Source organism: Lichenostomus cassidix, chromosome 7 (assembly GCF_008360975.1).
Source record: "Lichenostomus cassidix isolate B80296 chromosome 7, HeHo_3.0, whole genome shotgun sequence".
Taxonomy (NCBI): domain Eukaryota; kingdom Metazoa; phylum Chordata; class Aves; order Passeriformes; family Meliphagidae; genus Lichenostomus; species Lichenostomus cassidix.
Window position 1 is genome coordinate 15,204,257 of NC_139488.1, and position 26,587 is coordinate 15,230,843.

General features: G+C 40.6%; 1 protein-coding gene across 1 annotated transcript in view; it reads left to right on the plus strand.

Annotated features, from left to right (window-relative positions):
* The window catches only part of TTN (titin), a 241,675-nt gene that overhangs the window by 213,718 nt on the left and 1,370 nt on the right, over positions 1–26,587 (plus strand). The window contains exons 278-310 of the mRNA XM_085065641.1: positions 33–620; positions 717–1,019; positions 1,147–1,443; positions 1,904–2,191; positions 2,279–2,578; positions 2,677–2,979; positions 3,140–3,445; positions 3,552–5,318; positions 5,414–5,710; positions 6,269–6,556; positions 6,650–6,949; positions 7,030–9,096; positions 9,191–9,493; positions 9,577–9,882; positions 9,969–10,259; positions 10,378–10,677; positions 10,780–11,085; positions 11,335–11,640; positions 11,739–12,020; positions 12,306–12,899; positions 12,998–13,285; positions 13,402–13,701; positions 14,147–14,449; positions 14,727–15,029; positions 15,147–15,731; positions 15,860–16,165; positions 16,258–16,557; positions 16,797–17,372; positions 17,465–17,770; positions 18,454–19,047; positions 19,156–25,103; positions 25,192–25,345; positions 26,272–26,562. Of these exons, the coding sequence (XP_084921767.1) occupies positions 33–620; positions 717–1,019; positions 1,147–1,443; positions 1,904–2,191; positions 2,279–2,578; positions 2,677–2,979; positions 3,140–3,445; positions 3,552–5,318; positions 5,414–5,710; positions 6,269–6,556; positions 6,650–6,949; positions 7,030–9,096; positions 9,191–9,493; positions 9,577–9,882; positions 9,969–10,259; positions 10,378–10,677; positions 10,780–11,085; positions 11,335–11,640; positions 11,739–12,020; positions 12,306–12,899; positions 12,998–13,285; positions 13,402–13,701; positions 14,147–14,449; positions 14,727–15,029; positions 15,147–15,731; positions 15,860–16,165; positions 16,258–16,557; positions 16,797–17,372; positions 17,465–17,770; positions 18,454–19,047; positions 19,156–25,103; positions 25,192–25,345; positions 26,272–26,562 (20,046 nt within the window). The remainder of the gene's footprint in view (positions 1–32; positions 621–716; positions 1,020–1,146; positions 1,444–1,903; positions 2,192–2,278; positions 2,579–2,676; positions 2,980–3,139; positions 3,446–3,551; positions 5,319–5,413; positions 5,711–6,268; positions 6,557–6,649; positions 6,950–7,029; positions 9,097–9,190; positions 9,494–9,576; positions 9,883–9,968; positions 10,260–10,377; positions 10,678–10,779; positions 11,086–11,334; positions 11,641–11,738; positions 12,021–12,305; positions 12,900–12,997; positions 13,286–13,401; positions 13,702–14,146; positions 14,450–14,726; positions 15,030–15,146; positions 15,732–15,859; positions 16,166–16,257; positions 16,558–16,796; positions 17,373–17,464; positions 17,771–18,453; positions 19,048–19,155; positions 25,104–25,191; positions 25,346–26,271; positions 26,563–26,587) is intronic.

Sequence of the window (26,587 nt, forward strand, 5' to 3'; positions counted from 1 at the left end):
TTTTAATGGTTTGAAAATGTTTTCTTTTTCAGAATCTCCTGAGATTGACATGAAGGGCTTCCCTCATAACACTGTATATGTTCGAGCAGGATCAAACCTAAAAGTTGAAATTCCAGTTTCTGGAAAACCAATGCCAAAGGTGACATTATCTAGAGACGGTGTTACACTGAAACCTACCATGAGATTTAACACAGAAACCACTGCAGAAAGTTTCATCATTAACCTTAAAGAAAGTGTAGCTGCCGATGCTGGCAGATATGACATTACTGCTGCGAACTCAAGTGGCACCACAAAATCATTTGTTAATGTTGTGGTGCTGGATAGACCCGGTCCTCCTGTTGGCCCTGTTGCCCTTAGCGATATCACTGAAGAGAGTGTAACACTCAGATGGCAACCACCAGCTTATGATGGTGGAAGTCAGGTTACCAACTATATTGTACTGAAAAGAGAAACAAGTACTGCTGCTTGGTCTGAAGTGTCTGCCACTGTTGCTAGAACTGTTATCAAAGTTATGAGGCTCACAACAGGAGAAGAATACCAATTCCGCATCAAAGCTGAGAACCGCTTTGGCATCAGCGATCACATCGACTCGCAATGCGTGGTTGTCAAGCTTCCTTACAGTGAGTAACATGCTTCTCATAGTATACATTGATGTTTTAATGCTCTGATGTTGAAAATATAATTTTGTTAACAATCACTTCTTTTGATGTCCTCAGCTACCCCGGGCCCTCCTTCTACACCGTGGGTCACTAATGTCACTCGAGAGAGTATTACCGTTGGATGGCATGAACCAGTCACCAATGGTGGCAATGCTATCATTGGATATCACCTGGAAATGAAAGACAGAAATAGCATATTATGGCAGAAGGCGAACAAGACCCTTATTCGTACCACTCATTTCAAAGTCACCACAATCAGCGCTGGCCTTATCTATGAATTTAGAGTTTATGCAGAAAATGCAGCTGGCATTGGAAAAGCAAGTCGTCCTTCTGATCCAGTCCTTGCAATTGATGCTTGTGGTATGTACTCCCTAGAAAATAATGAAGCCCAACCGGTTTTTTTGCCCTGTGATAATGTTCTGTACAGTAAGACAATGTTCAAAATAGCTGCTAATCATTGGCAATATTCTTACATTTCCTTCTGCAGAACCACCAAGAAATGTTCGTGCCTCAGATATTTCCAAGACTGCTATCACTCTCTCCTGGCAGAAGCCAGCATTTGATGGTGGTAGCAAAATCACTGGATACATTGTAGAGAAACGTGATCTTCCAGATGGCAGATGGACAAAAGCTAGCTTCACCAATGTTATTGAGACTCAGTTCACAGTGTCTGGCCTGACACAGAATTCCAAGTATGAATTCCGGGTCTTTGCTAAGAATGCTGTTGGTTCCATTAGTAATCCATCAGATGTTGTGGGTCCTATCACATGTGTTGATACATATGGTAAGTGTTTTGTAATTATATAATGGTATCATTTTGGGGTACTAGGAGAATTAAAGGCCATACTGTTTTGTAGATCCATGGTCTTTTAAATATGGAAGGCTAGTTTACAGTGATTGCTTCAAGAAGCATGAATGACTGTGAGCATTTGGGTGTGATTGTAAGGAATATCTTTGGCTGTATCTGCATTTTTAAAGTCTTCTGGTATCTTTATTCTCTGAGCAATAGAAGTCTGCCCATGGACCAAGTGGTTGTATTTATACATGTGATTGTCTTTTTTCACAGGATTAGTTCTAACTTACTCTAGGTTTAGGATGTGAGTTATACATGCTGTCTTTCCTTTGATCTGTATTTATCAAATACCTTTAACTATTATATTAAATCAAGTAGTATTATTTGGGGATTTTATTAAGTACAAGGCTACAAGAAACATGTTATTAACTTATTTTTATTTTTTGTTAAGGTGCACCTGAAATCGATGTGCCACCAGAATATACAGAAGTGGTGAAATACAAAGCAGGAACTGCAGTTAAGCTAAAACTAGGCATCTCAGGCAAGCCTATACCCACAATTGAATGGTTCAAAAATGGCAACGAGGTACTAACCAGTGCACTAGTGTCTTTTGAAAACACAACAGAGTTTGCTTCTATACTCATCAAGGATGCAAATCGACTCGACAGTGGCACCTATGAATTAAAACTGAAGAATGCCATGGGCTCAGCATCAGCCCATGTTAGAGTACAGATACTCGGTATGTCTTGAGATGAGACTGTATTTTACTACTAAACAATAATTCCATTATGAATACTTAACATCGTCTTTTTTCTGCCTTCCACAGACAAGCCAGGACCCCCCGGTGGACCTATACAGTTTAAGACAGTCACTGCTGAAAAGATCACAATAATGTGGGACCCACCAGCAGATGATGGTGGTGCGCCCATAACACACTATGTTGTTGAAAAGCGGGAAACAAGTCGGGTTGTATGGTCTTTAATTTCTGAAAAACTGGAGGGATGTATCATAACTACAACAAAACTCATCAAAGGAAATGAATATCTGTTCCGTGTCCGTGGAGTGAACAAGTTTGGAATTGGTGATCCACTGGAATCTGAACCAGTTATAGCCAAAAATTCATTTGGTAAGAAACAAGTTCTATAAAATAACTTATGCAACTGAACTGTCTTGTGTATTATTTGTAAGTAGTACTGATCTACTGGCACATAATTTTTTACACAGTTGCACCTGGACCACCTAGTGTACCAGAAGTCACAAAGATAACCAAGAATTCTATGACCGTTGTCTGGGATAGGCCCACTGTTGATGGAGGCAGTGAAATATCAGGATATTATCTTGAAAAACGTGACAAGAAGAGTCTGAGTTGGTTCAAGGTCTCTAAAGAAACCATTCGGGACACCAGACAGAAAGTAACGGGTCTGACTGAAAACAGTGAATATCATTTCCGAGTTTGTGCTGTCAATGCAGCTGGACAAGGTCCGTTCTCTGAGGCTTCTGACTTCTACAAAGCTGCAGATCCTGTTGGTAAGATTCAATGTGCAGTATTTCCAGTTGGTTGGAAATCAGTGGAAAATGAGCAGTTTGGGTGGGATTGTACCGATGTAACTGAGGGCGGATTTTCTTCCTCTACAATTAATTGGATTCTGACTAGTGTTTTTTTGTCCCCGTAAACTATTATTTACAGATAAGCCAGGCTCACCAACAAAGCTGAAAGTTGTGGATACAACCAAGACATCTGTTACCCTTGCCTGGATTAAACCTGCCTATGATGGAGGAAGTCCAATTACCCACTATGTGGTGGAGAAGAGGGAAGGTGAAGAGCAAGAATGGACTGTAGTCAGTACTAAGGGAGAAGTGAGAACAACGGAGTATGTTGTATCCCACCTTCAGCCAAGTGTTAATTATTATTTCCGTGTATCTGCTATGAATTGTGCTGGACAAGGAGAGCCTATTGAAATTATGGAACCTGTTCAAGCTAAAGATATTCTTGGTACTTTATTTTTTTGTCATTTATCATTTTTCTGGGTGGTTTTTTTCAAACCATGTTTTATTTTTCATTCCAAGAATGCATTATTAATTTTTATTTATTTCCACAGTGGCACCAGAGATTGATCTGGATGTTGCTCTCCGGACATCTATTGTTGCTAAAGCAGGTGAAGATGTGCAAATAATGATCCCATTCAAGGGAAGACCTCCTCCAACAGTCACATGGAGAAAGGGTGACAAGAATCTTGGGGCTGATGAAAGATACACCATCCAGAACACAGAATCATCTACACTACTTATTATTCCTCAAGTTACACGAAATGATACTGGAAAATATGTTCTTACAATTGAAAATGGAGTTGGAGAAGCAAAATCATCATTTGTGAATGTAAAAGTACTTGACACACCTTCTGCATGCCAGAAACTGCAGCTTAAGCATGTTTCTCGTGGCACAGTTACGCTGGTATGGGAGCCACCTCTCATCAATGGTGGCTCTGAAATAACGAATTATGTTGTTGAAAAAAGAGATGCTACAAAGAGGGCTTGGTCAACTGTTACAACAAAGTGTTCTCATACCACCTTTAAACTGACTAACCTGTCAGAAAAGACTTCATTCTTTTTCCGTGTTCTTGCTGAAAATGAAATTGGACTGGGTGAACCTTGTGAGACATCTGAACCAGTGAAAGCTGCAGATGTACCTGGACCTGTAAAAGACCTAGCCATGAAAGACTCTACAAAGAATTCTGTCAAATTGCAGTGGAGCAAACCTGACTATGATGGTGGTAGCATTATATCAGACTATGTTATTGAAAAGAAACTTCAGGAAGAGAAAGAATGGACATATGCAGGCACAAGCAAGAGCTGTGAATTTGTAGCTGACAAACTTAAAGAGCTTTCTGTCATGGAATTCAGAGTCTTTGCTAAAAATGAAAAAGGCATGAGTGACTCTGTTACTGTTGGACCCATTACAGTGAAAGAACTTATAATAACACCTGAGGCTGACCTTTCTGATATTCCTGGAGCTCAGATTGCAGTAAAAATTGGACATAACTTGCATGCTGAATTGCCCTATAAAGGTAAACCTAATCCATCAATGAGCTGGCTCAAGGACAACCTCCCTCTTAAAGAAACAGAACATCTTCGTTTCAAGAAAACTGAAAACAAAATAAGCTTAAGTATCAAGAATGTGAAAAAGGAGCATGGTGGCAAATACACTTTAATTCTTGATAATGTAGTCTGCAGAAAGTCATTCACAATCACTGTAATCACTCTTGGTCCTCCATCTAGGCCAAAAGCACCTCTAAGAGTAGATGAAATCAAAGCAGACAGTGTAGTTTTGTCATGGGAAGCTCCTGATGATGATGGGGGAGGAGAAATTACTGGCTACAGCATTGAGAAGAGAGAAACCTCACAAATGAACTGGAAGCTGGTGTGTTCAAGTGCTGCAAGAACAACCTTCAAAGTACCAAACCTTGTTAAAGATACTGAATATCAGTTTAGAGTTCGTGCAGAAAACAGATATGGAGTGAGCCCACCTCTTGTCTCAGCTGATGTTGTAGCAAAGCACCAGTTTAGACCACCAGGTCCCCCAGGAAAGCCTGTTGTATACAATGTCACTGCTGATGGAATGAGCATTTCTTGGGATGCTCCTGTTTATGATGGTGGTTCAGAGATTATTGGATACCACGTTGAAAAGAAGGAAAGAAACAGTATTTTGTGGCAGAAGGTTAACGTTGCACTAATATCTAACAGAGAATACAGGATTACTGGACTGCTTGAGGGCCTGGATTACCAGTTCCAAGTATATGCTGAAAATGCTGCAGGTCTAAGCCGAGCTAGTGAGCCAAGCAAATTTACTTTGGCGGTCTCTCCAGTGGGTAAGTGAATGATTAATCACTCTTCCAAGAAAATTCTGTTCTTGTGGATTATGGTGAGCAGTAATAAAAATAAATCTTCATTATTTTCCTTTCAGACCCACCTGGTACTCCTGATTACATTGATGTCACCAGGGAAACCATCACCCTGAAATGGAACCCCCCACTGCGTGATGGAGGCAGTAAGATTGTGGCTTACAGCATTGAGAAACGGCAAGGACCTACAGACCGTTGGCTCAGGTGTAACTTTACTGATGTCAGTGAATGCCAGTATACAGTCACAGGACTCAGCCCAGGTGACCGATACGAATTCAGAGTGCTTGCAAGAAATGCTGTTGGTACAATCAGCCCACCTTCACAGTCTTCAGGCTATATCATGACCAGAGATGAAAATGGTAAGAATTATTTCTTAATATGCTTGCATTTGGGTGTTGAAGCCAGATGGAGTTTCTGACTGTACTGATGGGAAGTGGGAATCCAAGGGGCAAAGAATTCCTGACTGAGGTCCTCCCAGTCAATTCAGAACATTCGTATTTGTACTTCAAGGTGGGAAGATCTAAATTAAAAACCCAAATCTAACAGACATACATAATCAATTGTTGAAAAGCATGGTAATCTACATTTCTCTTGAATAAGCAGCAGCAGCAGCAAAGTTGAAAAGACACATGGACTGTACTATTCTAATGCACTGAATAATTTCAAAATTAAAATGTGCCTCGAGTAGCTAACACCACATTTTAACAGTGCATTTCACTTGTTATTAATATGATGCACTTATGGGTGCTTACAGGAAAAATAAGTTTATCATTCATATAATAACTGCTATTTAGGGAATGCCATTTTGTAAGTGAAAAAATTCTATATATCACAAACTTTTTTGATTATTACATTTAGAAAAGTATGAGAAAAAATACTTAGCTATATGGAAATTGATTTCTGTTTTCCTTTTTTAGTTGCTCCAACAATTGAATTTGGTGCTGAGCACTTTGAAGGCCTTACTGTTAAAGCTGGAGAGAGCATAAGACTTAAAGCTCTAATCAGAGGACGTCCAGTACCTAAAGTGACATGGTTTAAGGATGGTAAAGAGATTGATAAACTAATGAATATAGAAATAACTACAGCTCTTGGATATAGCATGATCTTCATTAGAGACGCTATCCGGGAACATCGTGGAGTGTACACAGTAGAAGCCAAAAATGCATCAGGCACTAAACGAGAAGACATTACCATCAGAGTACAAGGTACTGCACCAGGCACTTTCAGCATGTTTTTTCAAATACAGTATTTTATTCTAAGTGTCAGCAAACTCTAACTATGAACCTTTAAAATTGCAGACGCACCAGGAAAAGTTGGTGGACCAATACGATTCACAAACATAACTGGAGAAAAAGTTACATTATGGTGGGAGCCTCCAGCTAATGATGGTTGTGCTTCTATTTCTCACTACATAATTGAAAAACGTGAAACCAGCAGGATTGCTTGGGCATTAGTTGAAGACAAATGTGAAGCTTGCAGCTATACGGCACTTAAACTAATTAAGGGCAACGAGTATCAGTTCCGTGTCTCTGCAGTGAACAAATTTGGAGTCGGCAGACCATTGGAGTCTGATCCAGTTATCGCACAAATACCTTACAGTAAGTTTCCACCTCATTCTGCACAAATATCTATGGAGTTACCATCTTGTTTTTCTAATGACCCTTTTCTCTTTTTTTAGCTCTCCCTGATGCACCAGGAACTCCAGAGCCAACAAATGTGACAGGAGACAGTATCACACTCACATGGGCAAGACCAGAGTCAGATGGTGGAAGCGAGATAAATGAGTACATTCTTGAAAGGAGAGAAAAGAAGAGCATGCGCTGGGTTAAAGTATCCAGTAAGAGGCCCATTACTGAGAACAGATACCGAGTAACTGGCCTTATTGAAGGCAATGAGTATGAGTTCCATGTCATGGCTGAAAACGCTGCAGGAGTTGGACCTGCAAGTGACGTTTCAAGGCTGATTAAATGCAGAGAGCCAGTCAGCCCACCAAGTGCTCCTAATGTTGTAAAGGTGACAGATACATCAAAGACTAGCGTAAGCTTAGAGTGGACAAAGCCAGTTTTTGATGGAGGCATGGAAATAATCGGGTACATCATTGAGATGTGCAAAGCTGATCTCGAGGCATGGCAGAAAGTCAATGCAGAGACTGTTATTGCTACTAAATATACCGTTGTTGACTTGGAGCCAGGAGAACACTACAAATTTAGAGTTAGTGCTGTCAATGGTGCAGGTAGAGGAGAAAGTTGTGAAGTTGCTGCTTCAGTCCAAACCGTGGACAGGCTTTGTGCACCTGAAATTGATATTGATGCAAACTTCAAGCAGACTCATATTGTCAGAGCAGGTGCAAGCATTCGTCTATTTATTGCCTTCTCTGGAAGGCCTGTTCCTACTGCAGTGTGGTCCAAAGCAGATGCTAATCTTACTTTGCGTGCTGACATCCAAACAACTGATTCATTCAGCACATTGACTGTGGAGGACTGCAATAGAAATGATGCTGGCAAGTATGTCTTTACTGTGGAAAACAACAGTGGAAGCAAGTCTATTACATTTACCGTCAAGGTTTTGGACACACCTGGTCCACCAGGTCCTATTACATTTAAAGATGTGACTCGAACATCTATTACTTTAATGTGGGATGCTCCTGTTCTGGATGGAGGTTCTCGTATCCACCACTATGTGGTAGAAAAACGTGAAGCAAGTCGTCGTAGCTGGCAAGTAGTGAGTTCAAAATGCACTCGACAAATCTTTAAGGTCACGGATCTAGCAGAAGGTATGCCCTATTACTACAGAGTATCAGCAGAAAATGAATATGGTGTAGGTGAACCCTGTGAATTAACAGAACCAGTTGTAGCCACAGAAGAACCTGCTCCACCTAAGAGATTAGATATTGTTGATACAACCAAATCTTCTGTAGTTTTAGCTTGGCTTAAACCTGATCATGATGGTGGTAGCCGTATTACTGGATACCTTCTTGAAATGAAACAAAAAGGATCTGACACCTGGACTGGAGCTGGATATACCAAGCAACTTACTTTCACTGTTGAAGGCCTTGTGGAGAACACAGAATATGAGTTCCGGGTCAAGGCGAAGAATGATGCTGGCTACAGTGAGCCAAGAGAAGCTTTCTCTTCTGTCATTGTTAAGGAGCCACAGATTGAGCCAACAGCAGATCTCAGTGACATAAGCAGACAGCTTATAACATGCAAAGCTGGAAGTACCTTTACTATTGATATACCAATCAGTGGGCGCCCAGCTCCAAAGGTGACATGGAAACTTGAGGAGATGAGGCTGAAGGAAACTGAAAGAGTGACCATCAAGACAACTAAAGACCGAACCACACTGACTGTAAAAGACAGTATGAGAGGTGACTCTGGTAAATACTACCTTACCCTTGAGAACACTGCTGGTGTGAAAACATTTACTGTCACAGTGGTAGTCATAGGAAGGCCAGGTCCTGTCACTGGGCCAATTGAAATATCATCTGTATCTGCTGAGTCCTGTGTGTTGACCTGGAAAGAACCTGAAGATGATGGTGGCAGTGACATTACAAACTACATCGTAGAGAAACGTGAATCTGGCACAACAGCATGGCAGCTGGTAAATTCCAGTGTGAAACGCACACAGATCAAAGTCAGTCATCTCACAAAATATCAAGAATACAGTTTCCGAGTAAGCTCAGAAAATAGATTTGGTGTCAGCAAGCCAGTTGAATCTAAAACAGTAGTTGCTGAGCATCCATTTGGTAAGTGAAACACTTCTCAGAATTTGGGGTTTTTTCCTCTGACTGAGATATTTATAATTATTAACATTTTCCTCCCCATCTTTTTCATGTTTAGTCCCACCAAGTCCACCTTCAAGGCCAGAAGTCTATTCTGTGTCTGCAAGTGCCATGGCCATTCGCTGGGAGGAGCCCTATCATGATGGTGGCAGCAAAGTCATTGGATATTGGGTGGAAAAGAAAGAGCGCAACACCATCCTTTGGGTGAAGGAGAACAAAGTACCATGCTGTGACTGCAACTACAAAGTCACAGGGTTGGTGGAAGGCCTAGAATATCAGTTCAGAACCTATGCTCTAAATGCTGCAGGTGTTAGCAAAGCTAGTGAAGCTTCCAGACCTGTAGTGGCTCAAAATCCAGTTGGTAAGTATTACTTTTAGAGTTATATTGTTAGTTAAGCTAAAACAGAATTGCATTTCTCATTTTTTTCTGCTGTGTTCCTCCAGATCCGCCAGGAAGGCCAGAAGTAACAGATGTCACCAGATCTTCTGTGTCACTGAGCTGGTCACCTCCACTTTATGATGGTGGAAGCAAAATTATCGGATATATTGTTGAGCGCAAACCATATAACGAATCTGGTGATGGACGTTGGCTGAAATGCAATTATACCATTGTCTCAGAAAACTTTTTTACTGTGACAGCTCTTAGTGAAGATGAAGCTTATGAATTCCGTGTACTAGCAAAGAATGCTGCTGGTGTGATTAGCAAAGGATCCGAATCAACTGGTGCTGTCATTTGCAAAGATGAATACAGTAAGGAATATTTCCTTGTAACAATTAAAAACATGTTCTATTTTTAGTACTGCTGTGTAAATTTTTTTTCAAATCTCTTTTTTCAGCACCACCAAAGGCTGAACTGGATGCCAGACTGCAGGGAGAAGTTTTGAGCATTAGGGCTGGATCAGATCTTGTTCTCGATGCAGCCATTGGTGGAAAACCAGAACCAAAAGTCTTCTGGTCCAAAGGTGACAGGGAACTGGACCTATGTGAAAAGATATCTCTGCAATATACCAGCAAACGAGCTATTGCAATTATCAAGTTCTGTGACAGAAGCGATAGTGGAAAATATACCCTAACAGTTAAAAATGCCAGTGGGATGAAACAAATTTCTGTTCTTGTCAAAGTGCTTGGTATGTATGCTGTGATCAGTATTAATACTTAGTATACTAAAAAAACCCCACATTCTTTTAAATAAGGATGAGATAGTTTTCCGTAGCCACTAATAACAATACTTTGATTCCTACACAGATTCACCAGGTCCATGTGCAGGCAAAATCACAGTTAGCAGAGTAACAGAAGAGAAATGTACTCTGGCATGGAACATTCCTGAGGAAGATGGAGGTGCAGAAATCACTCACTATATCGTAGAAAGGCGTGAAACCAGCAGACTTCACTGGGTTATTGTTGAGGCTGAATGCCAGACTTTATCAACTGTGGTAACCAAACTTATTAAAAATAATGAATACATCTTCCGTGTGAGAGCTGTCAACAAATATGGAGCAGGTGTTCCACTTGAAACAGAGCCTGTGATTGCCAGGAATGCTTTCAGTGAGTGTTACTACCTTCCATTCTGCATCAGAATTTGTGGAATAATTCTCATGGATAAATAATATATTACAAAATATTTTTTCCCCCCTTTTAAAATAATAGCTATTCCAACACAGCCTGGTACTCCTGAAGAAGTGGCTGTTGGCAAGGAACATGTCATTATTCAGTGGTCGAAACCCGAGTCGGATGGTGGCAGTGAGATTAAGGACTATCTTGTGGACAAACGTGAAAGGAAAAGTCTGCGCTGGACACGAGTGAATAGAGATTACACCATTTATGATACCAGACTGAAAGTCACTGGTCTCATGGAAGGATGCCAGTACCAATTCCGTGTCACTGCAGTGAATGCTGCTGGAAATAGTGAACCTAGTGAAGCTTCACAATACATGTTATGTAAAGAACCATCATGTAAGTTACGATATTTAAAACATCTTCTAATATTGATTTATAATAATGGAGCATAAATTCACATTGACACTTCAACTAAGGAACACATAGCCACATATAAACTCACTGAACTAGCTAGTATTGGAATAACTAAAAAAACAGTTATAGATCATCTTAAATGCATTTCCCAGGATAAACTTTCTGGAAATTGATTTTGACTGTAAAGTGTTTTCCGCACCTATGTAAAATGCATTTTCTTCTTTTTCAAAGATACTCCTGCACCACCTTCCGTTCCAAGAGTTGTGGATACTACAAAGCACAGCATAAGTTTAGCATGGTCAAAACCCACATATGATGGTGGTGCTGACCTCTTAGGCTATGTGCTTGAAATGAAAGAAGAAGGTAGTGAACAGTGGTATCGACCACATACAACTGCCACTCTGAGGAATGCTGAGTTCACCGTGACTGGTCTTAAAACAAACCAGAAATACCAATTCAGAGTTGCTGCAACAAATGTGAATGGCATGAGTGAATTTAGTGAATCATCAGCAGAAATAGAACCTGTGGAAAGAATAGGTAACTTGAAAATTTTATGTATATTTTAAGGAAGTTATATTTTCCTTTAGAACTTCTATAAGATTAACTAATTCCATGTTTCTTATGCCCTTCATCAGAAATACCTGAACTTGAGCTTGCTGATGATCTGAAGAAGACAGTTACAGTCAGAGCTGGTGGTTCCCTGCGCCTAATGGTCTCTGTGTCTGGCAGACCTACTCCTGTCATAACATGGAGCAAGCAGGGTGTTGACCTTGTAAGTCGAGGTATTATTGATACTACAGACAGCTACACCCTACTCATTGTGGATAAAGTTAATCGATATGATGCTGGAAAATACATCATTGAGGCTGAAAATCAATCAGGAAAAAAATCTGCAACTATTTCTGTGAAAGTGTATGGTAAGTACTGCTACAATTGTATGTGGGAGTTACACCACTCTGCATGCTCATTGCTCAGAAATAAGCGTCATTCATTTCCAAAGAAAGTTTGCATTTTAAATAACATGAGAATGTTTGAGAAGTCAGAGAAACAATCTAATCTAAAGGAAAAGACATAATTTCTAGAGCTGTGCTAGTTTATAAATCAAATCCCAGCATTTTTGTTTTATGCAGAAGTAGTCATTGACTGTAAAATGAAAGGATCCAAAAGGGGAAAATAAATGTTTGCTTGTCTGTTTGTTTTAGATACACCTGGTCCACCACCTGCAGTGAGAGTTAAGGAAGTGTCAAAAGATTCCGTAACACTTACTTGGGAAATTCCAGTCATTGATGGTGGAGCTCCAGTCAACAATTACATAATTGAGAAACGTGAAGCTTCCATGAGAGCTTACAAGACTGTCACTACCAAATGCAGCAAGACATTTTATAGAGTTTCTGGACTTCTAGAAGGAGCTTTGTATTATTTCAGAGTACTACCAGAAAATATTTACGGCATTGGTGAAGGCTGTGAAACATCTGATGCAGTTCTGGTGTCTGATGTTCCCATGGTACCACAAAAACTCGAAGTGATTGACACCACTAAATCCACTGTTACACTTGCTTGGGAGAAACCACTGCATGATGGTGGCAGCAGATTGACTGGCTATGTTATTGAGGCCAGCAAAGCTGGGACAGAAAGATGGTTGAAGGTCGTGACATTGAAGCCTACTGTCTACGAACATACCATTATTTCTCTCAATGAAGGTGAACAGTACTTGTTCAGGGTCAGAGCACAGAATCAGAAGGGCGTGTCAGAGCCACGAGAGGTTGTCACAGCAGTGACAGTTCAGGACCGAAAAGGTAGGTGTCTGCTGTTGAAAACAATAGGGTCGAGTTTACACCAAATGAATGTACTATTTAAACAGGTATTAAAAATATAAATTATTTGCTTTTTTTAGTTCTACCAACAATTGACTTGTCTGGAATACCTCAGAAGACAATCCATGTACCTGCTGGCAAGCCCATTGAATTAACCATTCCAATTGAAGGACGACCACCTCCAACTGCATCTTGGTTTGTTTCTGGTTCTAAACTAAAAGAATCAGATCGCATCAAAATGGAGACTGCTGCCAAAATGGCTAAATTAACTGTGCGTGAGACCACCATACATGACACTGGGGACTATACACTTGAACTGAAGAACACAAGTGGAACAGTTACTGATACAGTAAAGGTTATAATCCTTGGTAAGAATTCATGGAAATAACTGTCCATGATCTTTCTCCATTTCAACTTTTACGTGAGAAATATGATTCCTTTTTACCACCTGTTTTGTAAGTTGTTTGTTTCTTTTTTCCCCTAGACAAGCCTGGACCACCTGTTGGACCTATCAGAATTGATGAAGTTGATGCAAATTATGTAATCATCTCCTGGGAGCCACCTGAGCTGGATGGTGGAGCTGCCCTTAGTGGGTATGTGGTAGAACAGCGTGATGCTCACCGGCCTGGATGGCTGCCTGTTTCAGAATCAGTAACCAGGACAACGTTTAAGTTCACCAGACTTGTTGAAGGTGCAGAATACGTGTTCCGTGTAGCTGCTACAAACCGCTTTGGAATCGGATCTTACCTGCAGTCTGAAATTATAGAATGCAAGAGCAGAATCCGTAAGTCTGAATTTTTGTTCATTCTCTACATTTAAAATTAAAAATATATCTTTAAATGGATTTATATATCCACACATATTCTAGATGTTGTTACTTCCTTTTGCCAGATAAAACTGTACATTATGATGCACAGCAATCTTGTTATTTTCCAAAGAAAAAGGCCATCCATAAATCTGTATTGGTATTATAGATGTACTGCACAGAATGCAGATGGTAAACTTCGATTTTCTCCTCAGGTCTACGATTAGTCTTGAATAGTTGCTTTACCCCATTACAAAACCAGAAGTTTTTCACTGCCCTGATTTGTAAAGTACTTGGATACCTTCTAATAAAAACACTTTGATAGGACACCAGTAATACATTTTTATTCACAATATGTCAGATATTACTAATGTGTAAAGTCATTTGATGCTTTCTTCACTAATTCCATGTCATGTTTTTGCAGGTATTCCTGGTCCTCCTGGTACTCCAGAAGTGTTTGATATCTCTCGGGATGGCATGACATTGACTTGGTATCCTCCGGAAGATGATGGTGACTCACAGATTACTGGTTATATTGTGGAACGCAAAGAAGTTAGAGCAGATAGATGGATCCGTGTAAATAAAGTTCCAGTCACCATGACTCGTTACCGTTCCACTGGGTTGGTCGAAGGATTAGAATATGAACACCGAGTCACAGCAATCAATGCCAGAGGCACTGGGAAACCCAGCCGTCCTTCCAAGTCTGCTGTTGCCAGAGATCCAATTGGTAAGTAATTTCCTACATAGATTAAACACACTATGGTAGAAGGGAATGACACTACTAAAATCTACTCTTTTTTTCTAATTGGAAATTTATCTGGATGTATTAACAAATGAGATTCTGGCTGGAGAAAATGAAGAAAATATTGGTAAAAATCTTTCATTCTAAGTTTTCCTGTATAAATTCACTATAGACTTACTACAGATTGTGAATTGCAAGTTAGCATTTCTTTCATTATTCAAATACTCATAAAACCACCTTCCTATCTGATCTTCTCTTCCAGCTCCTCCAAGTAAACCACAGAATCCAAGAGTCACTGATACTACAAGAACATCAGTCTCCCTGGCTTGGAGTCCACCAGAAGATGAAGGTGGTTCTAAAGTTACTGGCTACTTAATTGAGATGCAGAAGGTTGATCAATTTGAATGGACCAAATGCAATACTACACCAACCAAGATTCGTGAATACACCTTGACACATCTTCCCCAGGGTGCAGAGTACAGATTCCGTGTGCTAGCCTGTAATGCTGGTGGGCCAGGAGAACCTGCCGAAGTGCCAGGAACAGTCAAAATAACAGAAATGCTTGGTAAGACATTTCAAGTCTTAGCTCTTCTTGAAAGCTGTCCTAAAAAAATGTTTGCCTAAAGAAGGTATGATATCATCTGTAGAAGGACATAGCATGACATGTTAATTTTGTTTACAGAATATCCTGACTATGAACTTGAAGAAAAATACCAAGAAGGTCTCATGGTGAGACAAGGAGGAGTAATCAGGCTTACAATACCCATTAAGGGTAAGCCCATCCCAGTATGCAAATGGACAAAAGAAGGACAGGACATCAGCAAGAGGGCCATGATTGCAACTTCTGAGACTCACACAGAACTTGTGATCAAAGATGCAGAAAGAGAAGATTCAGGCACCTATGATTTAGTGCTTGAAAACAAATGCGGCAAGAAAGCTGTGTATATTAAAGTCAGAGTGATTGGCATTCCAAATCCACCAGAAGGACCGCTTGAGTATGACGATATACAAGCTCGTTCTGTCAGAGTAAGCTGGAGACCTCCTACAGATGACGGTGGTGCAGATATCCTGGGTTATATCGTTGAGAGAAGAGAAGTACCGAAGACTGCCTGGTACACTGTTGACTCTAGAGTGAAAGGGACATCACTAGTGGTGAAAGGGCTCAAAGAAAATGTGGAATATCACTTCCGTGTTTCTGCTGAAAACCATTTTGGTATTAGCAAATCTCTCAAATCTGAAGAACCAGCAGTACCAAAGACACCTCTAAGTAAGTTTTTGTTAAGATTTTAAAAAAAAGTTACTACATTATGATATAAAAGTGAAATAATATATGCAGAAATTTTAATGCTATGTCACTGTTATTTCTATTATTTTTATTTTCATAATTATTAACAGATGCACCAGAGCCTCCAAACAACCCACCTGAAGTGCTTGATGTTACAAAGAGTTCTGTCAACTTGTCCTGGTCCAGACCTAAAGATGATGGTGGTTCTCGTGTAACTGGCTACTATATTGAACGTAAAGAGACATCTACAGAAAAATGGGTCCGGCATAATAAGACACAGATTACCACTACAATGTACACAGTCACAGGACTTGTTCCAGATGCTGAATATCAATTCCGTGTCATTGCTCAAAATGACATTGGTGAAAGTGAAGCAAGTCCTGCTTCTGAACCAGTTGTATGCAAGGATCCATTCGGTAAGAAAATATCTGCATTAACAGATCTTCTGAAGAGCAACTTAATGACATTTAGAGGAAAATTGATTTTCTATATCTATTTCAATTTTCAGACAAACCAAGTCAACCTGGAGAAATCGAGATAACTTCTATATTTAAGGACAGCATTACATTAGAATGGGAACGACCTGAAAGTGATGGTGGCAAAGAGATCCTTGGCTATTGGGTTGAATATCGCCAGTCTGGAGAAAGCACATGGAAAAAGTGCAATAAGGAACGCATCAAGGACAGGCAATTCACAGTAGGAGGTTTACTAGAGGCCACAGAATACGAGTTCCGTGTTTTTGCAGAAAATGAGACCGGGCTCAGCAGACCTCGAAGGACTGCTATGGCAGTGAAAACTAAATTAACATGTAAGCAAAAATATATTGTCACATGTGCTGTGATATTGTTGTGATTTGCTGTGTCATGGTGCTGCATTGAACATGCTGCCTATTTATTTTACATGGTATTTGCTAACATGACTGTCCCAAAGGACAGTCTTTTGAGTATAAGAAGAACAATTATAAATGAAAGTTAATTTCCAGTAATACAGTAATAGAGGAAAATTTCATAGTAATCATCATTATTTTCTTATTTTTCTTTGTCGTAGCTGGAGAAGCACCTGCCATTAAAAAAGAAATGCAGGATGTTACAACTAAACTGGGTGAGGCAGCTCAGCTGACATGCCAGATTGTTGGGAGACCTTTGCCTGATATTAAATGGTACCGCTTCGGCAAAGAGCTGGTACAAAGCAGAAAATACAAAATGTCATCTGATGGACGCAATCATACACTGACAGTAATGACAGATGAACAGGAGGATGAAGGTCTCTACACTTGTATGGCTACCAATGATGTCGGGGAAATTGAAACTAGTGGCAAGCTATTATTGCAGGCTCCTCCTCAGTTCCATCCTGGCTTCCCATTGAAAGAGAAATACTACGCAGCTGCAGGTGGCACCCTCCGCCTTCACGTTGTGTATATTGGCCGGCCAGTACCAGCAATAACTTGGTTCCATGGCAACAAACCTCTGAGAGGATCAGAAACAATTACTATTGAGAACACAGAACAGTACACTCATCTCGCTATTAAGAATGTCCAGCACAAGACTCATGCTGGGAAGTACAAAGTACAACTCAGTAACACATTTGGAACAGTTGACACTGTACTTAATGTGGAAATACAAGGTAATTAATTATATCTTCAGTATTTTTGTGAAATATTTTCTCAAATATTGAATGGAAAAAGAAATAAAAATTTTGTGCTTTTTCTTGTACAGATAAACCAGATAAACCAGCAGGACCAATTGTTATAGAGTCTATACTGAAGAATTCTGTGGTGATAAGCTGGAAGCCACCAGAGGATGATGGAGGTGTTATGATAACCAATTACATCATAGAGAAACGTGAAGCCAAGGAAGGAGCAGAATGGCAACTTGTATCTTCAAGTATTTCAGGCACAACCTGTAGAATTGTTAACCTAACTGAAAACGCAGGCTATTATTTCCGTGTTTCTGCTCAGAATATGTACGGCATTAGTGAAGCACTGGAGGTCTCATCAGTAGTTTTTATAAAGCCTCCATTTGGTAAGTGGAGGCCAAAATATCAATGTCTGTATCCCCCATGTTTTCGTTTAACCCCAGCCACCATCCAAGACCCACACAGCCATTTGCTCACTCCCCCTCAGTGGGATCAGGGAGAGAATCAGAAGGGTAAATGCTGGAAAACTCTTGGGTTGAGATAAAGAGAGTTTAATAGGAAAAGCAAAAGCTGTGTGCACCAGCAAAGCAAAACAAGGAATGCATTCACTGCTTCCCATGGGTAGGCAGCTGTTCAGCCATCTCCAGGAGAGCAGGGCCCCATCACATGTAACAGTGGCCTGGGGAGACAAATGCCATCACTCCAAATGACCCCTCCTTGCCCCATTCTATACACTGAGCATGGTGTCAGATGATCTGGAATATTGCTCTGGTCAGTTGGGGTCACCTGTCCTGGCTGTGTCTCCTCCCAGCCTCCCATGCACCCCCAGCCTATTCACCACTCAGTCAGTACAAAAAGGAGAAAAGGCCTTGGCTCTGTGCAAGCTCTGCTCAGCAACAGCAAAAACATCTCTGTATTGTCCAACCTGTGTTCAGCACAAATCCAAAGCACAGCCCCATAGTAGCCATTGCAAAGAAAGTTAACTACACCCCAGCTAAAACCAGCACACCCTGTAATTAATTAGTAAGGCAAGCTAACTTCAGTTTTTGAATTTTGTTATTTTTTTCAGAAAAACCAGGACAACCTGGTCAGCCAGTAGTAAGTGCTATCACAAAGGATTCTTGCGTTGTCTCATGGAAGCCACCTGCAAGTGATGGCGGTGCAAAGATTAGAACTTACTATCTTGAGAAGCGTGAGAAAAAACAAAACAAGTGGATTTCTGTAACAACAGATGAAATTCGTGAAACAGTCTACTCTGTGAAAGACCTTATTGAAGGTCTTGAATATGAGTTCCGTGTAAAATGTGAAAATCTTGGTGGTGAAAGTGAGTGGAGTGAGGTTTCCGAACCAGTCGTTCCAAAATCTGATGTACCAATTAAAGCTCCACATTTCAAGGAAGAGCTGAGGAATCTGAATGTGAAATTCCAAGCTAATGCCACGTTTGTCTGCAAAGTCACTGGACATCCTAAGCCAATTGTCAAGTGGTACAGACAGGGCAAAGAAATCATGCCAGATGGGGAAAAGATCAAGATACAGGAATTCAAGGGTGGATATTACCAGCTGGTCATCACAAATGTAACAGATGATGACGCCACAGTATATCAAGTCAGAGCTACCAACCAAGGAGGATCTGTGTCTGGCACTGCCTCTCTGGATGTTGAAGGTGAATGAAGGGTCTTGATAAATTTGTTTTAATTTTGAATTTTTAGACTGTTGATGCTCCTCTCATGTGCTCTTGATCATGTGTTTTTTCTTCCTCTTTCTATTCCAGTTCCTGCAAAGATTCATTTGCCCAAAAACCTAGAAGGCATGGGAGCTGTTCATGCCCTCCGAGGGGAAGTGGTGAGCATCAAGATTCCATTCAGTGGCAAGCCTCCCCCTGTGATCACATGGCAGAAGGGACAAGATCTCATCGATACTAATGGACACTACCAAGTCATTGTTACACGATCATTCACATCTCTTGTTTTCCCCAATGGTGTTGACAGAAAAGATGCAGGGTTTTACATCGTTTGTGCCAAAAACAGATTTGGAATCGATCAAAAAACAGTTGAATTAGATGTGGCTGATGTGCCTGATCCACCAAGAGGTCTGAAAGTAACAGACGTTTCAAGGGATTCAGTCAACTTAACCTGGAGTGAACCAGCTACCGATGGTGGAAGCAGGATCATAAACTACATTATTGAGAAACGTGCTACAACAGCAGAGCGATGGATTCGTGTTGCACAAGCTCGTGATACACGATACACAGTGGTGAACCTGTTTGGCAAGACCACCTACCAGTTCCGTGTAATTGCAGAGAACAAGTTTGGCCAAAGTCAGCCTTCTGAGCCCACTGATCCAATTGTAACAAAGGAAGATAAGACTAGAGTAATGAACTATGATGAAGAAGTTGATGAAACCAGAGAAGTTACAGCAACTAAAGCAGCTCACTATTCTACAAAGGAACTTTATGACAAATATATGATTGCAGAAGAGCTTGGACGTGGGCAATTTGGTATTGCACACCGCTGTGTTGAGGCAGTTTCAAAAAAGACTTACCTGGCCAAGTTTGTCAAAGTAAAGGGTGCTGACCAAGTTTTGGTAAAGAAAGAAATTTCCATCTTAAACCTTGCTAGGCACCAAAATATCCTGTACCTTCATGAATCATTTGAGAGCCTAGAAGAATTGGTCATGATCTTTGAATTCATTTCTGGGGTTGACATATTTGAAAGAATCAGCACAGCTTCATTTGAACTTAATGAAAGAGAAATAGTAAATTATGTACGCCAGGTCTGTGATGCACTAGAATTTTTACATCGTCACAGCATTGGACATTTTGATATTAGACCAGACAATATTATTTACTTCACAAGAAGAAGCTCTGTAATTAAAATTGTTGAATTTGGTCAAGCCAGACAGTTGAAGCCTGGAGACAGCTTTAGACTCCAGTTCACCTCTCCTGAATATTATGCGCCTGAAGTACATCACCATGATTTAGTCAGCACAGCTACTGACATGTGGTCAGTTGGTGCTCTAACATACATACTTCTCAGTGGCCTTAATCCTTTCATTGCTGAAACAAACCAACAAGTTATTGAACATATTCTAAATGCTGAATACAGCTTTGAGGATGAAGCATTCAAAGACATAAGCATCGAGGCCATGGACTTCATCGATCGCCTACTAGTAAAGGAAAGAAAATCTCGGATGACAGCTGCTGAAGCACTTAATCATGTGTGGCTAAAACAGCAGACAGAAAAGACCAGCACTAAAACCATTAAGACCTTGAGGCACAGGCGTTACTATCAAACTCTAGTAAAGAAGGAGTGGAACACAGTTGTGTCAGTAGCCCGCATTTCCTGTGGAGGGGCAATTAGATCCCAGAAAGGCATAACAGTGGCTAAAGTTAAAGTAGCCCCAATAGACATTGGGCCTATTGCTGGGCAGATAAAACACAATGTTGTAGAGGAAGGTGGGCATGCCAAATATGTATGTACGATTGAAAACTACGATGAGTCCACACAAGTCACATGGTACTTTGGTATGAGGCAATTAGAAAGCAGTGACAAATATGAAATCAAATATGAAGATGGTGTGGCTACCATATATGTCAAAGATGTTTCTAAATCAGATGATGGTACCTACAGATGCAAGGTAGTAAATGACTATGGTGAAGACAGCTCTTATGCAGAACTTTTTGTTAAAGGTGTTAGAGAAATCTCTGAGCACTACAGATGCAGAACTGTTAAAAAAGTGAAACGACGGGTTGATACTATGAGACTATTAGAGCATCCCCCAGAATTTACTCTGCCTTTGTATAACCGCACTGCATACGTCGGAGAAAATGTCAGGTTTGGAGTAACTATAACAGTTCACCCAGAACCTCGCTTAACATGGTACAAATCAGGCCAAAAAATCAAACCTGGGGATGATGATAGGAAGTATACTTTTGAATCAGACAAGGGTCTTTATCAACTTGTCATCAATAATGTCACTGAAGAGGATGATGCTGAATACAGTATTGTGGCACGCAATAAATATGGTGAAGACAGCTGCAAAGCTAAGCTGACTGTGATTCCGCATCCGCCTCCAGCAGATGCCACACTCAGGCCAATGTTTAAAAGACTGCTGGCAAATGCTGAATGTCAAGAAGGCCAAAATGTCAGTTTTGAGATCAGGGTATCTGGTGTGCCAAAACCAACGTTGACATGGGAGAAAGATGGTCAACCTCTATCCTTTGGTCCCAACTTTGATATAATTCATGAAGGTTTAGATTATTATGCTTTGCATATCAGGGATACTTTACCAGAAGACAGTGGCTATTACAGAGTTACTGCTACAAACAGTGCTGGATCTACAAGCTGTCAGGCTTATCTAAAAGTTGAACGCTTGAAATATGTCAAGCGTGAGTACAAGACAGAAGAAGAGCGGGAGAAGCACGTACAAAGGCAAATTGACAAGACCTTACGAATGGCAGAAATCCTTTCTGGGGTTGAAGCTGTTCCACTGACACAAACGGCACAAGAGGCTCTCAGAGAAGCTGCTATCTTATATAAACCAGCTGTTAGCTCAAAGACCGTCAAAGGTGAATATGAAATTCAGAAAGAAGAAAAGAAGGAGAAGGAGGAAAGAAGACTTCGTATGCCATATGAGATCCCAGAGCCTCGCAAACATGTGCATCTTGAGGAAGATCAGACTATTAAACACTATGTGCCTCTGTCAGACATGAAGTGGTACAAGAGGCTGCGAGACCAGTATGAAATGCCAGGAAAACTTGAGAGGACTGTTCAGAAACGCCAGAAACGCATACGTCTTTCCAGGTGGGAGCAATTCTATGTGATGCCACTGCCACGTATTTCTGATCAATACAAGCCTAAATGGCGCATACCCAAGCTGACACAAGATGATCTTGAAATTGTGAGACCAGCACGCCGCCGTATCCCGTCTCCAGAATATGAATATTTCTATAGACCAAGAAGGCGATCACTTGGTGACTTGTCTGATGAGGAATTGCTCATGCCTATAGATGACTACTTAGCCATGAAGAGAACTGAAGAGGAAAGGCTGCGCCTTGAGGAAGAGCTGGAGTTAGGCTTTTCTGCTTCCCCACCAAGTAGAAGCCCCCCACGCTTTGAACTGTCTGCCCTTCGGTATTCTACTGCAGCAGCACAGGTCAGTTCAGAGGAAGAAAGAAAGAAAGAGCTGAGGTATTCAAGCTATCACATCCCAACTAAAGCTGAGACCAGTGCAAGCTATGCAGAACTTCGTCAACGCCATGACAGGGCTGCCTACAGACAACCTAAACAAAAGCAAAGAATAATGGCTGAGAGGGAGGATGAAGAATTGCTCCGACCTGTTGGCGCTGATCAACGACTCTCTGAATACAGAAGTGAGCTCAAATATATGGCAGAGGAAGAAAAGAGTAGACTCAGGAGAAGGAGGGAAAGAGAAATAACTGAGATCACATCAGAAGAAGAAGAAGAAATAGAAATGGTGCAATATGCTCAGAGGGAATTTTCACCTCCCTCTAGATTACTAAGGAGAAGAAGATCCCTTTCTCCAACTTACATTGAGTTGATGCGTCCTGTATCTGAATTAATTCGACCTCGCTCACGGCCTCCTGAAGAAAGTGAGAGAAGATCTCCAACACCAGAGAGAACTCGACCACGCTCACCTAGCCCAGTTTCAAGTGAAAGATCTCTCTCCCGGTTTGAGAGGATGGCAAGATTTGATATATTTTCTAGATATGAGTCTATGAAATCTGCTCTGAAAACTCAAAAAACCATGGAAAGGAAATATGAAGTTCTGACTCAGCAGCCTTTCACCCTTGACCATGCTCCTCGCATTACCCTGAGAATGCGCTCACACAGGGTACCGTGTGGCCACAATACTAGGTTCATTCTAAATGTCCAGTCAAAACCAACTGCTGAAGTAAAGTGGTACCACAATGGCATTGAGCTCCAAGAGAGCAGTAAGATACACTTTACTAATACAAGTGGTGTATTAACTCTGGAGATCCTCGACTGCCACATTGATGACAGCGGAACATACCGAGCTGTATGCACAAACTACAAAGGGGAGTGCTCTGACTATGCAACACTAGATGTTACTGGAGGAGATTACACTACATACTCTTCCCAGAGGAGAGATGAAGAAGTACCGAGGTCAATTTTACCTGACTTGACAAAAACAGAGGCATACGCAATCTCCTCATTTAAGAAAGCATCTGAAACAGAAGCAAGTTCCTCAGTAAGAGAGGTCAAATCAGAAATGTCAGCAACAAGAGAATCACTTTTATCCTATGAACACTATGCTGCTTCTGAAGAAAAAGTCACTGCAGCTGAAAAGAAATCGTTGGAAGAAAGGACTGTACACAAAGCATTTAAAAGCACTCTGCCAGCCACAATCCTTACAAAGCCACGGTCAATCACAGTTTCTGAAGGGGAGACTGCCAGATTTTCCTGTGATGTTGATGGTGAGCCAGCACCAACAATAACATGGCTCCGTGCAGGCCAACCTATTGTTTCTTCAAGGCGCTTCCAAGTAACACGAACACAGTACAAGTCTACCTTTGAAATTTCTTCAGTCCAGACATCAGATGAAGGAAATTACACCGTTGTGGTGGAAAACTCTGAAGGAAGACAGGAAGCACATTTTACTTTAACTATTCAAAGAGCAAGAATTCCTGAAAAAGCAATTACATCACCTCCAAGGATCAAATCTCCTGAGCCTCGTGTGAAGTCACCAGAGCCAGTTAAGTCTCCTAAACGAGTGAAATCTCCTGAACCCATCAGCAGTCCCCCAAAAGCTAAGTCACCACCTGCAGACAAAACGGTACCAACAGAGAAAGTAAAATTACCAACTGCTTCTCCACCAAAGATAAAACAGCATCTGAAAGCAGAAACCCTTGGAGATAAGGTAAAGTTATCCTGTGCAGTTGAAAGCAATGTTTTAAGTGTCAGAGAAGTGGCTTGGTATAAGGATGGTAAAAAACTGAAAGAAGACCATCATTTCAAGTTTCATTACGCAGCAGATGGTACTTATGAGCTCAAAATCCATGAGCTCATGGAATCTGATAAAGGAGAATACACCTGTGAAATTATTGGGGAAGGAGGTGTTTCAAAAACTAATTTCCAGTTTACTGGCCAAGTATTTAAAAATATCCATTCCCAGGTAAGAGGTGTATCTGAATCTCATAAAACAGTTCAGAAAGAAGAGGACTTGCTTACAGTTTCTACCCAGAAGAAATCAGTACTGGCAACTGAAGAGAAATCTGCAGTTCAAGAAGTCATTAAAAAGTCCGTTGTTACAGAAGATGTCAAACAATTGAAAGCAGAAATTACAGCTTCTTCAACTAAAATGACAGTGTCTGAAGGGCAGAAGGTGACATTGAAAGCCAACATTCCTGGTGCCTCTGAAGTAAAATGGGTGCTGAACGGAATGGAGCTGAGAAATTCAGAAGATTACAGATACGGTGTTTCTGGAAGTGATCACACTCTAACTATCAAAAAGGCCACCAATAAGGATGAAGGTATACTCACCTGTGAGGGTAGAACTGGTGAAGGCATTATTAAATGCCAGTATATTGTGAGCCTTTCTAAAGAGCGTGCCAGTGAACCAGCATTCATCATGCAGCCCAAGTCTCAGAATGTCAATGAAGGACAAGACGTGTTGTTCACCTGTGAAGTTTCTGGAGATCCTTCTCCTGAAGTTGAGTGGCTAAAGAATAATCAACCTGTAAGTAATAATTTACTGTATTTACTTGAAAAATTGGAATTATTCATAAAACCAATCTTAATGAAACAATTTTTTTTCCCCTCCTTAGATTGCAGTTTCATCACACCTCAGAGTAAGTCGCTCCAAAAATATATATTCTCTTGAAATTCGAAATGCAACAGTGAGTGACACTGGAAAATACACAGTCAAGGCAAAAAATTACCATGGGCAGTGTTCTGCTACAGCATCTTTGACTGTACTCCGTAAGTTTGCTCTTCGGGTCTTGTATTCAGAATAATCAGAACATTTTGCTGTGGTGTGTCTACTATAATGACTTACAATAAAAGCCACTGGTAACGTTGACTTAGGTATTTTAAGAAATTCGTATTTCTTTTGTATATTACATATACAGCCCTAAAACAGCATTAGAAATCTTTTTAACACCCACAGAGTAGCACAGAGGTGCTCTATTACATCAACAGGTGCATGTTAAGAGAAAGCTATGAGCATTCATTCTAAGATGAGTATGTTAAGACCTTGGTGCTGGTAATTACTCTTCCCTCATTTACTAAAAAAATCTGTTACAATAAAATAAAGCCATTCCACAGTTAAAAATTTTTATGGCAACTTAACTGAACTGGATTTAGTATTTTATTTGATATACCATATCCCAGTTCCTAGCATCAAGGGGTGGCTGTGATTTGCTTGTATGACTGTGTTTGGGTTTAAAGCAAAGCTGCAGTGATTGAGCTTTCCTGTTGCCCTTTATAGCTACAGAACAACGCAGTGAAATACGGATTTTACTATTCTATGTTTTTAAGAACTTTAAAATGTTTCACAGCTTCTACAAATATGAACTGAACACACATAATTTCTCGGTGTCTAATCCTAGTAATGGTTCTAATAAGAAACACTGTGTGATGACCTGTTTTTTCTTAAGTATGTATGCTTTTCCTTGAAGTCATACATACTGGTAAGTTCCATTGCTTATTTTTTAATTTCTAAATTATTGCTTGTGATTTGGACATCTTGAATCAAATGTAAACAATTCTACACTCCACTGCAGTTTTCCATTGCAAGCAAAGCATGCCGTCTTCATTTTTGTAAAATTAACCATACAGAACTGCATGACTTTGTTCGTTAATGTGATGTTGTTGCTTTTTCCTTCTATGTTTGCAATGCTCCTCAGCTCTAGTTGAAGAACCTCCGAAAGAGGTAGTATTGAAGACCAGTGCCGACGCAAGCATGCACGAAAGTTTTTCTTCTCAGTCCTTTCAAATGGCTTCTAAACAAGAGGCTTCATTCAGCAGTTTCAGCAGTAGCAGCATGACTGAAATGAAATTTGAAAGCATGTCTGCCAAAAGCATGTCCTCCATGAAAGAATCCTTTGTAGAGATGAGCTCCAGCAGTATTATGGGGAAATCTAGCATGGCTCAACTGGAGAGTTCAACTAGTAAAATGCTTAAATCAGGTCTGAGAGGTGAGCATTACAATTATTGGTAGAG